General features: G+C 48.4%; 1 protein-coding gene across 4 annotated transcripts in view; it reads right to left on the reverse strand.

The window, feature by feature from the left end:
* Positions 1–17,649, reverse strand: part of PC (pyruvate carboxylase) — a 106,118-nt gene that overhangs the window by 47,012 nt on the left and 41,457 nt on the right. Inside the window, exon 1 of one of the 4 annotated variants that reach the window (XM_032641569.1) lies at positions 8,338–8,469. The exons of the other annotated variants lie outside the window; for them this stretch is intronic. Coding sequence (XP_032497460.1) covers positions 8,338–8,373 — 36 coding nt within the window. The 5' untranslated portion in view covers positions 8,374–8,469. Of the gene's footprint in view, positions 1–8,337; positions 8,470–17,649 lie in introns of those variants that run through there. 4 annotated transcript variants of the gene reach the window in all.

A 17,649-nucleotide genomic window follows, 5' to 3' on the forward strand; every position in this document is an offset into this window, starting at 1 on the left:
GCAGAGGGCGTCCCCGGAGTGTGGCACTCAGAGGGGCACCAGGTGAGGCGTGGACTACACATGACCACTCCACAGGCACCCTTCCCCACAAGGGGACCTGAAGGAAAGCGGAGCCAGCATTCCTACTGATGGGACCCATGGTGGAAATGGTCTCTGGCTGAACCTATGACACAGGAAGACAACATGAGTGACAACTGAGGCCCTGGGCCTTGCTTCTAACTGACACAGGAATACTAAATTATATGCTCCTCTGTGTCTGGCTTCTTTCACGTAGCATAATGTTTTCAAGGTTCATCCATGTTGTAACAGGTAACAGGACTCCATTTAATTGCCAAAGAATATCTCATTGTACAGATATTCCACATTTTATTAACCCATCTGATGGACATTTGGGTTGTTCCTACCTTTTGGCTCTTATGAATAATGCTGCTGTGAACACTTGTGTACAAGTTTTGGGTGCACATGTGTTTTCATTTCTCTTGGGTATACACTGCTGGATCATATAGTAACTCTATGTTTAACCACTTGAGGAACAGCCAGACTGTTTTCCACAGCTGTTGCTCCATTTTATATTCCACCAGCAGCTTATAAGTCTCCAATTCCTCCACATCCTCACCAGCACTTGTTATTATCTGCCTTTTTGATTAGCCATCCTAGTGGGTATGAAGTGATATCTCATTGCAGTTTTGTTTTACGTTTCTCTGATGGCTCATGATGTTGAACATATTTTCATGTGCTTACTGGCCATGTGGATATATTCTTTGGAGGAATGTCTATACATATCCTTTGCCTTTGGATTATTTGTATTTTTATTGTTGAGTTTTAAAAAATCTATTCTAGATACAAGGGCCTATCAGATATATGATTTGCAAAAAAATTTCTCCCATTCTTTGAACCACCTTTTTACTTTCTTGATAGTGTCCTTTGCTGCACAGAAGTTTTTAATATTGATGAAGCCCAATTTATCTATTTTTAAAATTTTATTGCTTGTGCTTTTGCTGTCGTATCTAAGACACCACTGCCTAACCCAATATCACAAAGATTTATGACTATGTTTTCTTCTGAAAGTCTTATAGTTATTAGCTCTTACGTTTAGGTCTTTGATCCACTTTGAGTTTTATATGTGGTATGAGGCTGGGGTCCAACTTCATTCTTTTGCAAGTGGATGTCCAGTTGTTTCAGCACCATTTGTTGAAAAGACTATTCTTTTCCCATTAAGTTATCTTGGTACCCTTGTTAGAACTCAACTGACTATAAATGTGAGGGTTTATTTCTGGGCTCTCAATTCTATTCCATTGATCTGTATGTCTGTCCTTATGTCAGTACCACTCTGTCTTGATTACTGTAGCTTTGGGATAAGTTTCGAGATTGGGAAGTGTGAGTCCTCTGCGTTCTTTTTCAAGATCCTTTTGGCAGTCTAGCTCCCTTGCATTTCCATGTGAATTTTAGGCTTGTATTGTCATCTGCAAATAAAGGCAGCTGGAATTGTAAAAGACACTGCATTGAATCTGTAGATCAATTTAAGGATATTAAGCCTATATCTTAACAACATTAAGCCTTCTCATCCATGAACATAGGGAGTCCATTTATTTATTTAGGTTTTCTTTCATTTTTTTCAACTTTTTTTTTTTTTTTTTTTGCGGCACACGGGCCTCTCACCGTTGCGGCCTCTCCCGTTGTGGAGCATAGGCTCCGGACGTGTAGGCTCAGCGGCCATTGCTCACGGGCCCAGCCGCTCTGCAGCATATGGGATCTTCCCAGACCGGGGCACGAACCCGTGTCCCCTGCATTGGCAGGCGGACTCTCAACCACTGCGCCACCAGGGAAGCCCTATTTGTTTGTATTTTATTTTTGGCTGTGCTGGGTCTTCGTTGCTGTGCGCGGCTTTCTCTAGTTGCGGTGAGCAGGGGCTACTCTTTGCTGCGGTGTGCGAGCTACTCGGTGCAGTGGCTTTTCTTGTTGCAGAGCACAGGCTCTAGGCCACACAGGCTTCACTAGTTGCAGCATGCGGGCTCAGTAGGGCTTGTGGGCTCCAGAATGCAGGCTCGGTAGTTGTGGCACACGGGCTTAGTTGCTCCGCGGCATGTGGGATCTTCCTGGACCAGGGCTCAAACCCGTGTCCCCTGCATTGGCAGGCAGATTCTCAACCACTGTGCCACCAGGAGTCCGTCACACCTGTTGAGTCGATGTTTCCACCAGGAACTAGCCTTTGGGAGAGGTTTCCTGGTTGGTTGCTCTCCGCTCACTTCTCTGCATCTCCCTTCTCTGCCCTGCACCCAGCGAAGCTGAGGCCTGTGGATGGAGGTACCTAGACTCCCTCGCTGGCTGGCGTCCTGCAGGTTCAGCCAATGGGAGGCACCGGGCAGGAGAGAGGAGGCTGGGAGAAGAGAGAACGTGGAGTATGCTCTTCCCTACTCTCTGCTGGCCTTGATGTCACAGTCCTGACTCAGGATATGTCCGGCCTCTATGAGAGTCCCTGCTGGGCATCCTTGCCTCCACACTGTCAACCCGCCCTGAAGTCTGGAGGAAACACTATTTCCTCTCCTGACCCGTTCAGGCCTAGAGGTAAGTAATGACTTCCCACCGTTGCTCGTCCCTGGATGCCTCAACCTCCCTTGTTGGGTATGTGACTTGCCTTGGCCAATTAATTCAATTTCTCAGAATCAATGCATGACCGTCGACCATTCCTGGCCAGCCTTTACTGCTATTCTGCTCAACACCCACACCCCGAACAACCCTACAGAGGAAGGCACTGTGGAACTTCACTCAGCGTGAAAACTTGGTTCTCTGGTAAACTGATCACCACCTCACAGAGTCCACAAGCCGAGGAGATGGTGACGGAAATCAGTGGCAAAGAGCTTCCATTCCTGGAAGAAGGAAAGTAAACAGCAACCCAGACAGGACACGACCTTGACTAGGGCTGCTGCTGCTTTCTCTCCCTATTCCTGATTCCCCAGGAAACCGTTCCTTTGTTGCCCCTTGATCTGACCTTTCACCCTGCTTTGGAATTTGAGCACAAAAGCTGGCCAGAGGCTTCCCAGAGACAGAGTCCTAGGCATCCACTACTGCTGGTTTTATCCTAATGACCAGGGCCACCTGGCAAAGCATCAGAACCACGGATATCGCTTGCATGGGCTTGCCACCGAGTGCCAGCCATCGCATTAAGTGCTTCACATTATCTCATTTAACCATCAAAAAACCTTGTAAGGTTTTTTGTAAGGCCCCAGCTTTGTAAGTAAGGAAACAGAAACTCAGGATACGTAGCTTGGCCACGGCAATCACATTCCGTTCTGCCCACTGTCCCAAGCTGTGCCTCAGTCACGGCCCAGCTCCCCAGGAGCCTGCTGTGGATAGATTGAAGATCTACCATCCTATCTAGCTTACTCATTACCACCCTCGCTCTGCCCTGCCTGCCAACCCCCAACCGTTCCTCCCCAACCATCACGCTTGCCCTGGCTGTTCCCGGGCCTGCAATCACTGTGTGAGGGCCTGCCACCTCCCCCACCAGCCGGGTCAGCATCACACCCACGCCTCGTCCCCCCAGCACAGCCTCTCCCGCACAGGCTAACTGGACCTCACTGGTCCTGTGCCCATCGCTGGTGGAAGTCCGACAGAGCACACAGCTGAGTGGAGCAGGCACCTCCCCTGGGTTGTTTTGAAGTTTTGCAGTGATAGCCAGGGTGCACAGACCCACACTGGCCTTTACCCTGCAGCGCATGCCCTGGGCGGGGAGAAGAGATGGGTGGCTGCCAGGAGCTCTGGCAACTACAACCGCAGGCTCTTTTGCTACTGAGCAGGTTCTGAAGTGCCAAGACTCACTTTCTGCTTGCCAGCAGTAGTGGGCGTGTTCGCTTGAAGGTAGTAGTTTCTCCTCAATGTTGAGAAGTTAGACTGCTGAAAATTCTACAGGGAGGAAGGAGCATCCCAGCTAAGAAGTTCAGACTTTATGGAAAAACAGGGTTTCGGGACCTGAGGTAGTAAATGAATTACGAAAGCCCCAGGTGACAGACTGCTTTTTCTATCTTCTCAGTCCCAACCTACAGGTCCCTACCTCAGGAGGCCCTCTCAGTGCCACCCACCCCTCTCTGAGGGAAGACGTCATGTCTTACAATAAGTACAAAAACAATAATAATGAATAATAGCTACAAGCGTCTGTTAAGTGCCAGGCCCTGGGCGAGGCACCAGCCAGGTCACCCTCATACTTATGAGGTGGGTATTATCCCATTTGAAACTTTATTGAGCTGCAACTTGCATACTATAATTATATTGAACAGAAATATTCTTATGGCATTGCAGTTTATAAAGTACTTTAATAGATGCTCTCATTTGCTACTAACAGGAACCTTGACTACTGGCACAGACAGCATCATCTACTTTTTTTCATTTTTTAACTTTTTTTTTTTTTCGGCTGTGCTGGGTCTTCATTGCTGCGCACAGGCTTTCTCTAGTTGCCGTGAGTGGGGGCTACCCTTCGTTGTGGTGCGCGGGCTTCTCATTGCGGTGGCTTCTCTTGTTGCGGAGCATGGGCTCTAGGCGCACAGGCTTCAGTAGCTGTGTCTCGCGGGCTCTAGAGTACAGGCTTCAGTAGTTGTGGCGCACGGGCTTAGTTGCTCCGCGGCATGTGGGATCTTCCCGGACCAGGGCTTGAACCCATGTCCCCTACATTGCCAGGCGGATTCTTTTTTTTTTTTTAATTTTTTTGCGGTACACGGGCCTCTCACTGTTGTGGCCTCTCCCGTTGTGGAGCACAGGCTCCGGACGCGCAGGTTCAGCGGCCATGGCTCACGAGCCCAGCCGCTCCACGGCATGTGGGATCTTCCCGGACCGGGGCACGAACCCGTGTCCCCTGCATCGGCAGGTGGACTCTCAACCACTGCGCCACCAGGGAAGCCCACCAGGCGGATTCTTAACCACTGCGCCACCAGGGAAGTCCCTCATCTTTACTTTCTAGATAAGGAAAATGGGCTTTCCCGCCCCATCTGCTGCCCCCCAGGCCCCAGCACCACCTCCTGAGCTCCCTGCCACCTCAGTGTTCCTTCATGCAGCCCATTTTCCATTTCCACTCACTGCACCAGCATCCCAGGAGCTGGAGCTTTGGAAGGATAAAGGGAAAAACAGCCAGGGTGTGGGAGGGGGTGGGGAGTGCAGGGGTGACAAGTGAAGTCAGGCAGGAACCTCCCTTCATGGAGGGCAGGGGCAGCTTTGAAGAAGCGAAGGTGGGGACCACACACCCCCATATGCCCCCTACACCACGTGGTCCCATAGGAAGGGCAAGGTCTGACAGTCAAAAAACTCAGGTTCGGGGCTTCCCTGGTGGCGCAGTGGTTGAGAGTCCGCCTGCCGATGCAGGGGACACGGGTTCGTGCCCCGGTCCGGGAAGATCCCACATGCCGCGGAGCGGCTGGGCCCGTGAACCATGGCCGCTGAGCCTGCGCGTCCGGAGCCTGTGCTCCGCAACGGGAGAGGCCACAACAGTGAGAGGCCCGCGTACCACAAAAAAAAAAAAAAAAAAAAAAAAAAAAAAACTCAGGTTCAACTTGCAGCTTTGCCACCATCTGGTCATTTGAGTCTGGGGATCAATCGACCTCTCTGCACCTGTGTGATACTGTGATCTATAAGAAATATATAATCTGGGTTTTGTCCCTGGTTCCTGGCACAGAGCTCTTAAAATGCTTGGAATTTCCTGAGTGGAAGGGGAGACAGGAGCCACCTTTCTCATTCATAATTAGCCCCTTTCAATCACACCTGGGTTTATGCTAATGAGGTGACTCCTGGTGTGTCCCTAGATAGCATCAGGATGGGGGCTGGTTGCCAGAGGCATCAACCCTGTGATTAGAAGGTTGGAACTTTCAGCCCTACCCCGTTACTTGGAGGGGAGGAACTGGAGATTGAGTTAATCACCAAAGGCCTATCATACCTGTGTAATGGAACCTCAGTGAAAACTCTAAACGATGGGGTTCAGAGAACTTCCAGGTTGGTAAATCCACCCTTGTGCCAAGAGGTGGTGCACCCCAACCCCTGGGGACAGAAGCTCCTGCACTCTGGACGCTTCCAGACCTTGCCCTATTCACCTCTTCATCTGGCTGCTCATGGTATCCTTTAAAAGAAACTGGTAATAGTAAGTACTTTTCTGAGTTCTGTGAGCAGTTCTAGAAAATTCTCGAACCTGAGGAGGGGTCAGGGGAATCTGATTCACAGGAGGCCAGGTGTTGTCATTGGTGTCTGAAGCCAGGGCCGTCTTGTGGGACTCAGCCCTTCACTTGTGGGGTCTGCGCTAACTTTCAGTAGTGTCAGAACTGAATTGAATTGGAGGATACCTAGTTGATGTCTGCAGAGAACAAGAGAATCGGTTGGTGTGAGGAAAAAACCCACATATTCGATGTCAGAAGTGTTATGAGTGAAAAACAGTTCAGACCTGTTAGTTCACCTATAAAGCAGGCTTATCCGTCCAACATGGAGGGCTGACGAGTGACCTGTTGTACGTGAAACTGCAGACTGCTCCTTCGGTTTCATAAACTGTAAACTGCAAAGCATCCTCAAAGGACTGTGATTAGATTTCACACAATCAGAGCCGTCAGGTGTTTATTGAGCACCTACTGCCTGTAACACAGACTTGAAGGACAGAGGATAATATAAAACACGGCCCGTGCCTTCAAGAAACTGTCTATCTGGCGAGGAGACAAGACTAGTTCACTTGAAATATAAGGAATATTAAACACCTAGCATACGCAAAGGAGGCGGGGGAAAGGTGAAGCAGCTGAGGAGAGCTGGGTAAGGTGTCATGGGGGTGGGGACTTGATCTGGGCTCAGAGGAAGGATCCACTCAAGAGGCCCCGGCAGGTCACAGCGCCTGGCACACGGGGTGACGGCACCTGCTCGGCGGGCAGGTGGAGAGAGGGTCTGGCATGGGCCTCCTCTCCCTGCCAGCACGGTCTGGCCTGACTAGTTTAGGGCCAGGGTCAGGCGTCACCAAGTAGGTGCTGATCAAGTGAAAAGTCTGGTATGAAATCAACAGAAAATGAAGTTGGAGAGGTTTAGTGAAATGAGAAGCAAAGAAAAGGCACTCCATTCATTCAATCATTTGATATTGACTGAGCCTTTGTAACACAAGCCAGGTGCCCTTAGGCACTTGAAAGAGAGAGAAGATGTCCCTGCCCACGGGGAAACTGACATTTCATTCCAGTCAGAAGGAGACCAAATACACAAACAAGATCATTCCAGATCCATCCTGATTAGTAAGTACTGATTGCCTCCTTGTCTCAGACTTCCTCCTCATGGCAGGTGTCCCTTAGAGTTACCTGTGAATAAAGTCAAAGGAACCACATCCCTCCACAGGACACCAGGGAGAAAAGGCATATTCCTTATCAACTTCTGCTCTTGGCAAGTTTGGGACAAAGCAGAGGGAATTGTATGTCCCTCCCTCTCACCTGTTCCTTGAAACACACAGACATACACAAACACACAGACACACAGACACACACAGCCAGTTTCTCCCTTTTCCTTGAGTCTTTATCCCATGACCTGGAGGACACTCCGGCCTGTTTGCAGTTGAAGATAAGAACCAGAAGCCATTTGGGGCCCTTATCTGTTTCTCCTCCCTGTAAACTGAGGGAAAGGTTTTCTTCTAAGCAAATGGGATAAGTCCTCCCAGCTGAGGCCTGAGCTGCGAGTCTGCTCAAATGCCAGAAATCTGGCCTCCCAGAAGGGGGTGCCTATCCACTTTCCATTCATTGCTGTCTAGGATATAATCACAAACTCACACCTTGAGGAGAGCTGATCTTTCCCAGATTCCTAAAGGAAAGCCAGGCCTTCCTGTTCTGCGGCTACAGAGCATTTCATCAAGGCCCGAGTTGGCCAAGGATGTGCAGTATAGCACGTGTGCACCCTGGGCCTGGTGCTGTGCTCAGAGCAGACCCTTCCCGACCGCTGGCGCTTCACCATCTCAACAAGGGACCCCAAAGGAGCCACGTGACCTTTCCCCTAAATGTCACCACCACACAAAGGCACTCTGGCCCACAGCTCTGGGACTCACGGCCCATCTTCCTGTGTCCCCAGGTCTTGGGCAGAACCCATTTTCACTGTCAGGTAGGGTTTGCCTACCTCGGGCTCCTCGGTCCTGCCCATCCCTGACCAGTGTCCCCAAAGGCCCATGAGCAATGATCCAGGCCACTCCTGGTTTCCTGTCTCTAAGGACCGTTCCCAGAATCCCTGTGCCCTCTCCTTTCCCAGGTACAAGAAGGCTGCCAAGTTCCAGAGAGGAGAGAAACGAGGCCACAGTGCGTGCACACCCCACCCAGGACAGTACGCCTAGGGGACTCTGAAAGGCGGTCCTCTTACCGCGGCAGCTGGTCTGCAGAGCCCCAGGGAGGCCATGCTGTCCTTGGTGCCGGAACACCGAAATCTGGGCCCTCTGCCTGCTGCCTGTTTATAAATGACGTTCTGGGTTAAGCCTCTGTCAATGACTTTCCAGAATTGCCCCCTCCCCTACAGCTTCGGCGAGAGAGAGGCTGCTTGTGAGCCAACCTCCAACTCAGGAGTAGACCTTGAACAGACTGTTTGAGAAAAGGCAAAAAAACAAAATCAGGTCAGGGGTGAGCTGGGAGGAGGCAGTGAAAAGCTGCTGCCCATGTGTTCTGGCTGAAGGATTAAAGGGCAGTGGTATTTGGGTTTTACAAGGGGAGGAGGACCGGGGCCAGGGATGGGAGAGCCAGGGAGGAGAGAGAGCTTCTGGCCTAAGAAAAGGAGCAGAGGATCCAACAGGAGAAGAAAAAAATGAGGTGTCTAATGTCTTTCTCCCCCTCCTGAGACCTCGGGATGCCTTAGGTTGTGCCCCTGGGAACTGGTAACATCATGGGGCCAGGAGACTGGATTCCTCACAAGGGCACATGTTACCCAGTGGCTCTTGTGGGTTGTTGGCCTGGTATGACCTCGTTAGCAAGGTTTTTTCTATTTTTTAAAAATCAATTAATTTTATTTATTTTTGGCTGCGTTGGATCTTCGTTGCTGCGCATGGGCTTTCTCTAGTTGTGGCGAGCGGGGGCTACTCTTCGTTGCAGTGCGTGGGCCTCTCACTGCGGTGGCTTCTCTTGTTGCGGAGCACGGGCTCTAGGCGCGCAGGCTTCAGCAGTTGTGGCGCATGGGCTTCAGTAGTTGTGGCTCATGGGCTCTAGAGCGCAAGCTCAGCAGTTGTGGCGCACAGGCTTAGTTGCTCCGCGGCATGTGGGATCTTCCAGGACCAGGGTTCAAATCCGTGTCCCCTGCATTGGCAGGCGGATTCTTAACCACTGTGCCACCAGGGAAGCCCTAGCAAGGTTTCTAAATGCGTGCCCACATTATTAAGCCCACCCAGACCAATTCATTTAGTGCAGTGTTCTCCCAAAGACCACTCCAGTCAAGAACAGGAGTAGAGGGACTTCCCTGGTGGTCCAGTGGGGAAGACTCTGTGCTCCCAACGCAGGGGCCCTAGGTTCAATTCCTGATCAGGGAACTAGATCCCGCATGCATGCCGCAACTAAGAGTTTGCATGCCGCAACTAAAAAATCCTGCATCCTGCAACAAAGATCCCGCGTGCCGCAACTAAGACCCGGCGCAGCCAAAATAAATAAAATAAATAAATAAAAATAAATCTTAAAAAAAAAAAGAGAACAGGAGTAGCGTTCCCACCCACTGGGTACCACCCAATACCACCAAAACAAAAACAACCAGCCTCAGCTCTGACAAGCTCTTGGAGGCAGCAGAGTCAATAACTCGCTGTTCTAACTTTGTTTAGTGTCCAGAACCCGAGGTTAATTAGTCAGAGAGGGCCTTCCCTGGCTCCGTGCGACGACCTGACATGGCAGCTGGCGCCCAGAGAGCCTGCTAATGAAATGTGGGTGCACCTGGTCCCTAAGTCAGGTGAAGGTCCAAATCACAGGAGCCTCCTGGAGCCCACGAGCTAAGTGAAAACCCAGTGGGGGAGGAAACTTGCTCTTGGATCCAGATCCCGACCCGCACAGCTACCTGTGTTTCCACCTCTTCATCGTTCTCCAGAGCTGACAACAAGCAGCCTCGTGCTTCCCCCCAAGCCCACCAAGGAAGGGTGCGAACCACTAATAAACCCTGCAAAGACCGGCAGCTGGAGATCCCGGGAGATGAGGCCAGAATGACACTCCAACGAGAGGCTCCATCCAGGAATAGCAAAATGTTTTTGGGGATTAACAACATATACCTTGCACGGTGGTTTGTGAGGGCTCAATGGATCTGGTTACTATGAATAGCCACTTTCTATTCAACAGCAGCGGGAATGACATCTAGAGAGGAGACTGGAGGTTGAGGAGGAGACTGACAGGTGGCCTGGCAGGGAAAGAGGAAGAGGAAGTGTTCCAGCAAGAGGGAGCATTGTGACGGGAAGGCCACCTGGCTTTGCGTGTTCACAAGCCATGTGTGGCTTGGTGTGACTGGGACACCAGTTGCCACAACAAGGCTGGGGAGAAAGGCAAGCTCCCTACCCCTCACTGCATCACAGAGGGACGTAACCATCTGTACAGCTGTTTTCAGTCTAAGCAGAACATCCGGCATTGGAAATTGCAGCAACTAGCTTTCTACGCAGCTGTGAAATACCACCAAGGCCACCAATCACTACTTCTTCGTGGTTGTTTTCTTCATCTTAGGAAACAAAAGTTGGGGGAAGGAGTAAGGGTCTGTCGCAGGTAAAGTGAGGGCCAAGTTATTCTGGTTTCATGGGTTGCTCAGATGTGGAAACAACACTGTTGACCCTACGTGTGACAGACAGACCAGACATCCCATCAGGGACTCCAAGTAGGAACGACAGCGGTCTGCACTCAGCTCTGGGGATGGGGACATGGTCAACAAGAGGCAGATCTTGCATCCGTCTCAAGCCTCTTGTCTCGCACTACCAGAGCAGCTGGACCCCTCTAATGGCCTTGGTCCCCCATTCTTCTCTATCACCTCAAATCCAGCCACAGAGGCATTGAGAGTCTGTAACTTCTAGGAGCAAAGCAAGCAGAATGTCTTCCATTTATTCAAAAAGCTTATAAGGAATGCCCACTGGGTAACAGAAACAATGCTAGGTGCTATGGAGAAACAAAGATAGAAGGTGATGTGACCCCTGCACTTTAAGAATTCACCATGCGTAGGGGATTCCCTGGTGGCACAGTGGTTGAGAATCTGCCTGCCAATGCAGGGGACACGGGTTCGAGCTCTGGTCTGGGAAGATCCCACATGCCGCGGAGCAACTGGGCCTGTGAGCCACAAATACTGAGCCTGCGCATCTGGAGCCTGTGCTCCGCCACAAGAGAGGCCGTGACGGTGAGTGGCCCCTGCTCGCCGCAACTAGAGAAAGCCCTCGCACAGAAACCAAGACCCAACACAGTCAATAAATAAATAAATAAATAAATAAATAAAAAGAATTCACCATGTGGATGGTGGAGGCAAGACCTACACGTGGCAAATGAGCTTCCACCACCAGAATTAATCACCAAAGGATGACGCCACAGGGTATAGGGTCACAGAGCTTTTCCAGGCCTCTGCTGGCACTTCATCACCCTCAGAAAGACGCAACAAGCCCACTACTTGGAGACATCAGCTCCAGACTAATGAACAAATGCTTCTAGATTGACCCAACCCAACCCTAGTGTTAGGGAGCCTCACAATTTCCAAGAAACCCCCATTCCCTTCCTCCTCCACACAGTTCACACCTCCCAGCACCACGATTCCCCTGGTCCAGCGCCACAGCTTGAGCTCTGGGAACTGTGCTGAACTGCAGCTCCAGCACGTAATTCGCTCTTTGACTTGGGAATATTCATGACCCTTCGAACCTTAGTTTCCTGATCTATAAAATGCAGAAAGATCTGAGTCATCTTGTAGAGTTGCTCTGAGGGCTTCAAGAGGTCATGTGTTTTTGAAATACCTAGAGAGTCTGGCACATTGGTGATGCCCAGAAGAGTGAGCCTAATGGTCAGTCCTTGTGATATCAGCCTTCATCCACCTCTCTTCCCATCATGCCCAGGGGCTCAAGATAAGAGAGGTAGCAACACAGAAACAAGCTTGGGGGCCAAGAATAGCGTGTCAGTCTCAGGGAGGATGATGACCAGAAGGAGCTGTGAGTCACTAAGCCCCGGGCCCTGCCTCTGCGACCATTGGCCAGTGCTGTGCTGGGACTCACCTTGCATTCTGGGCTTCGGTTTCTTCAACCGTTACGCCAGGGGCAGTAATGGCCATGCCTTCTTCACAAAGGTGGTGTGGGTAAAAAATCAATAAAACCATAAAACCTTTACTGTAGTGCACTGTGCTACTGAAGTGCCAGGCCCTATGGAGACTCAGTGTGGTTGAGAGGAGAGAGTGGGGAGGAGGGGTAAACAAGATAAAGTTAAATCAAGATACAGTAAGACAAGCACCAAAAAGAATAAAACACCAAGGAACAGATTTAACAAAAGTGCGGACTGGTTTGCTGAAAACTACAAAATATCATTGAAAGAATGTAAAGACCTAAACAAAAACACCTCATTTTCACAGATCAGAGACTTAATATTGTTAAAATGGCAATACTCCCCAAACTGATCTACAGATTCAATGCATGCAATCTCTATCAAGAAATCACAGCTTACTTTATTAGAAATTGACAAGATAATTCTTTGCATGGGAATGCAAAGGAACCAGAACAGCCAAAAAAATACTGAAAAAGAAGATCACAGTTGGAGGACTCACACTTGCCAATTTCAAAACTTACTACAAGGCTACAGTAATCAAAATGGTGTGGTACTGGGATATGGATAGACATATAGATCAGTGGAAGAGATTGAGGGCCCAGAAAACTCTCACATTTACAGCCAATCGATCGATCTTCAACAGGGTACCAAGACAATTCAACAAACGGTGCTGGAACAACCAGATATATACATGCAAAAGAATGATGTTGGACCCTAACCTCACATCATCTACAGAATCTCACACAAAATGGATCAAAGACTTAAATTTAAGGCCTGAAACTATAAAAATCTTAGAATAAAATATAAATCCTTGTGGCCTTGGATTAGGCAATAGTTTCTTAGCTATGACAGCAAAAGCACAAGCAATCAAAAAGAACATAGGTAAATTGGCTTCATCAAAATAAAAAAACTTTCGTGCTTTCAAGGACCCCAGCAAGAAAATGAAAAGACAAACCACAGAATGGGAGAAAAGTTTTATAAATCATATAACCTGATAAGGGTCTAATATCCAGAATATATAAAGAACTCTTACAACTCAATGACAAAAACATAAACAACACAACTAAAAATGGGCAACAGATTTGAATACACATTTCTCTGAAGAAGACATATGAATGGCCAATAAACATAAGAAAAGATGCTCAACATCATTAGTCTTACAGAAAATGCAAATCAAAACCACAACAGGGGGCTTCCCTGGTGGCGCAGTGGTTGAGAGTCCACCTGCCGATGCAGGGGACACAGGTTCCTGCCCTGGTCCGGGAAGATCCCACATGCCATGGAGCGGCTGGGCCCATGAGCCATGGCTGCTGAGCCTGCGCGTCTGGAGCCTGTGCTCCACAACGGGAGAGGCCACAACAGTGAGAGGCCCGCGTATCGCAAAAAAAAAAAAAAAAAAAAAAAAAACCACAACAGGATACTACTTCACACCCACTAGGGTGGCTATAATCAAAAAGACAGACAATAATAAGTATTGGTGAGGATATGGAGAAACTGGAACGCTCATACACTGCTGGTGGGAATATAAAATGACTGCTTTGGAAAACTCTTTGAAGTTCCTCAAACACTTAAATACAGAGTTCTCAAATGATCCAGCTCTTAGATATATACACAAGAGAAATGAAGACATTTGTCCACACAAAAACATGCACTTAAATGATCATAGTGGCACTGTTCATAATAATCAAAAATTGGAAACAACCTAAATGTCCAACTGATGAATGGATAAACAAAATGTTGTATAGCCATACAATGGAATATTATTCAACCATTAAAAATTAAGTATTGTTACTTGCTACACAGTAGATGAACCTTGAAAATATTCTAACTAAAACAAGCCAGACACAAAAGGCCACTATTATACGATTCCATTTCTATGTAATGTGTACAGGAGGTAAACCCATAGAGACAGAAAATGGTTGCCAGAGGCTGTAGAGGAAGGTTTCCTTCTGGGAAACAGGGTTTCTTTTTGGGGTGATAAGAATGTTCTAGAATTAGATAGTGATGATGGTTGTATAACACTGTGGATATACTAAAACCACTGAATTACACACTTTAAAAAGGTGAATTTTAAAGAATGTGAAATGTATCTCAATAAAGCTGTTATAAAAATAAAATTTTAAAAGTAATGCAATGTTAAAGCTTCTTGAAAAGTTAACATTCTTATGCAAAAAAGTTTTTCTGTTTGCCTTTTAAACCATCAATCAGAAGTCTAGATGCTCCTTGATCTCAGAGAGTTTTCTAATAAGGGGAGGAAGGGTTTCTGTAGACAAAGGAAATTCAGTGCTGGGTTATTCCAGGATGTGGTACCTTTGTTGATATTTATTAATTTGTTTAAAAATAACAAACACATTATAAGCTAACATAAATATTTTAATAAAATATAACTATATTTTAAAAAAATAGTGAGAAGAATGGGTCTTGTTTTACATTTTGCAAATCTCTTTAATGTTCAGCTCAATAGAAGACACTGGATTCTCATATCTGCACTTTTGTGTTCAATTTATTGTAATAAGTAGAGTCTATGAAGAAAATCTAGACTCGCCCAGACATGTAGTTGCAAAAGGGAGGAATATTTTAATTGCCTTTTCAGACAATTGTGGATATCACTGTTGGATACTATACCAAAACTTGACAAATGGTAGTTAATTATAATGTGAAATATGAAACCCTATGGACTTTAATGTACTGTTACGTTAAAAATCCATTGGCCTTTCTTTTTTCCCTAATAAATTTTATTTATTTATTTATTTATTTTTGGCTGCATTAGGTCTTTGTTGCTGTGCGCGGGCTTTCTCTACTTGCAGCAAGCAGGGTCTACTCTTTCGTTGCGGTGCGTGGGCTTCTCATTGTGGTGGCTTCTCTTGTTGCGGAGCACGGGCTCTAGGCGCATGGGCTTCAGTAGTTGTGGCACACGGGCTTAATTGCTCCATGGCATGTGGGATCTTCCCGGACCAGGGCTCGAACCCGTGTCCCCTGCATTGGCAGGCGGATTCTTAACCACTGCACCACCAGGGTAGCCCCCATTGGCCTTTCTTAAATTGCAAGTGGGCCTTTTCCCAACATGATTTTGTAACGTCATACACTGGTCATTTGGAAAATACCAGTTTACTGAGTTATTCTAATCCTCAAGATGCTGACACATTTTACTGATATAATAAAATGCCAAGATGTCACAGATATAATATCACCATCAATCTCATCAGAAAACTCTAAGTATTGAGAAGTTGTCGAGCACAAGAGGATGGATACAAGCTTTCCAAAATGCTAATTTTGGCCTGAAAGCTCTAATTTTACCAAATACTATTGGTAAACAAACTGGCAACAAATACTATTAGTTGTTTTCTTTGAAGCGACAGGCTCACTACATTCATTTTCGAGAAAAAGTCTGTCGGATACCCCAGTCTGAATAACCACAGCTGCCAGTTATTTTCAAGTAAAAACAGCATCTCCTGAAAATACGGCTAGTTCAGCTCGTAACTCAAAACCCCCCAAAGTGCTTTCCCTCGGGCCAACCAATGCAGTTTGTTTACTTCCCATCTCATCATCATAGAATATCAAAGACCTGCACACAAGCATAGAGAGTTAATAAAATGAGCCATCTTTACTGTTTCATCAAGGCCAGTCTTAAGTGAAGCTGGCTCTTTTGAACTGCAAGTGTGTGGAGGTGAAGGGATCTGCCCTGACTCCTGCAAAGCTGCCAGCCGTTTTGCCCACCATTGCTTTTGCACCATCAGTGCAAATGTCAACACAGTGGGAAAGGCAGGTAACTTCCTAGTATTGTATGAAAATCTGACTCAGGGACCCCCTCGAAATGGTCTTGAGGACCTGCAGGGACCTGGGGACCCCACTTGAAGAACCACTGGTCTAGGAAGCCATTCCCTGTGGACTGAGAGAAGGAAAAACAACTTTAAAATAAAGCAAACAGGCTTCTTCACTTTGTGACATAAGAGGAGGTAGTGGAGGTGAGTGCAGAATGGGCTGTGATTCCTGCACTGAGTCAAGGCAGGCGGACTGACCTCAGTGCCCTATATTTGACCACCTTAAAGGGCCCAGGAGTTCAGCTGAGCAGACGGCTTCCTGCGGTTTCAAAGTCTTACAAACAAGCTCTCTGTCCCACACCACCTTTCCACTCCTTTGACCTCGACACAAAAGAGGCCCCTTCAATCTCGGGATTGTTCTGCTCTACAGTAGACAGGGCAAAGAGGAACACATGTGGCTGGGGAAGGATGGCAGGAAGCAAGGAAGAAAGGGAAGAGGGCAGAAAATATCTCACCTTGGCTCTGCCCAGTTGCCCCCAGTCTCAGTTCACCCAGGGGGCACAGAGGGGGCTTCCTACCAATTCTCTGCATTCCTACCGCATTCCTCTCCTGCCAGGTCAGAGCTGGCCTAGATTCCTGCCAACTCGCCCCTTTAGTTCAATGTGAACAAAGGGGTTTTCCCCCTTTTGCTTCCCCCAGACTAAGGTCTCTTGGTAGGAAAGGCCCCCTTCTCTGCACTCAGCTATCAGCTCCCACCCAGCAGCAACCAACACAAGACCCCATGTTGGCTCAAAGCCTTATCCTCCCATGATTCCAGTAAAACAATGTGAAGTCAGGGTGGGAACGAATTTCTCATTTGAGACAAGACTGTTACAACTGCAGCAGCAAGAAAGCTGCTGGCCCAGGAGCCAAGTGCAGAAAACAGAGTGCCATTCAGGTCCGAGGGAGAAACAATAGGCCCTTATCCTACACTCTGGTCTAGGCCAAGAGCTGCTAAGCAGAGCTGGAAGGCCCGATGGGTAGCCCCTGGACAGGGCTGCCCTAGGATACATGGGGTCCCAGGCAAACACTTGTGGGGGGGGGGGCGGGGAAATCCCCTTATCTATATAAAAAACTTGAGTCGCTCAAAATTAGCGTGTCAGCACCATTTTGGCCGCCCAACCTCACACAACCCTACAAAGGACTGTTGCAGCCACCAGTGGAATCTGCCCTCCTGGAACAGGGCCTGGACTCAGGGCCCTGGGACAACCCTGCAGGACATCTGGTTGTCCCTGCACAGGGTAGAGGGTTGAGAGCTCCCCAAAGGGGCTGATGTGGGTCCCAGTCTGGGTTCGGAATGTCCAGCTGGAACAGCACTGGAGGGAGGCACTCCAACGTGTGGGCCCCTCAGGTGCAGAGTTCCAGGCAGAGGCCACACGTGCCCGGCCTAAGGGTGGCCCTGGCCCTGCAGACACAACCACAGTCATGGCCTGAAGGGCCACGAGGGCTGCCTTCAAAAAAGAAATCAGGGCCTCACAGCCCGGGTACTTCTTGTTTTCCGGTCACTGCTACCTGGGCAGCCCCGAACTCAGTTTCTTCCACCTGTGCTCCTGTGGGTACCAAGGCGGTTCGTTCTGAATTCACACCTCACCCCTGCCCAGTACCTCTCAGTAAGGTCAGCAGGTAAGAGGCCAGGAAAAAAA

Source organism: Phocoena sinus, chromosome 8 (assembly GCF_008692025.1).
Source record: "Phocoena sinus isolate mPhoSin1 chromosome 8, mPhoSin1.pri, whole genome shotgun sequence".
NCBI lineage: Eukaryota > Metazoa > Chordata > Mammalia > Artiodactyla > Phocoenidae > Phocoena > Phocoena sinus.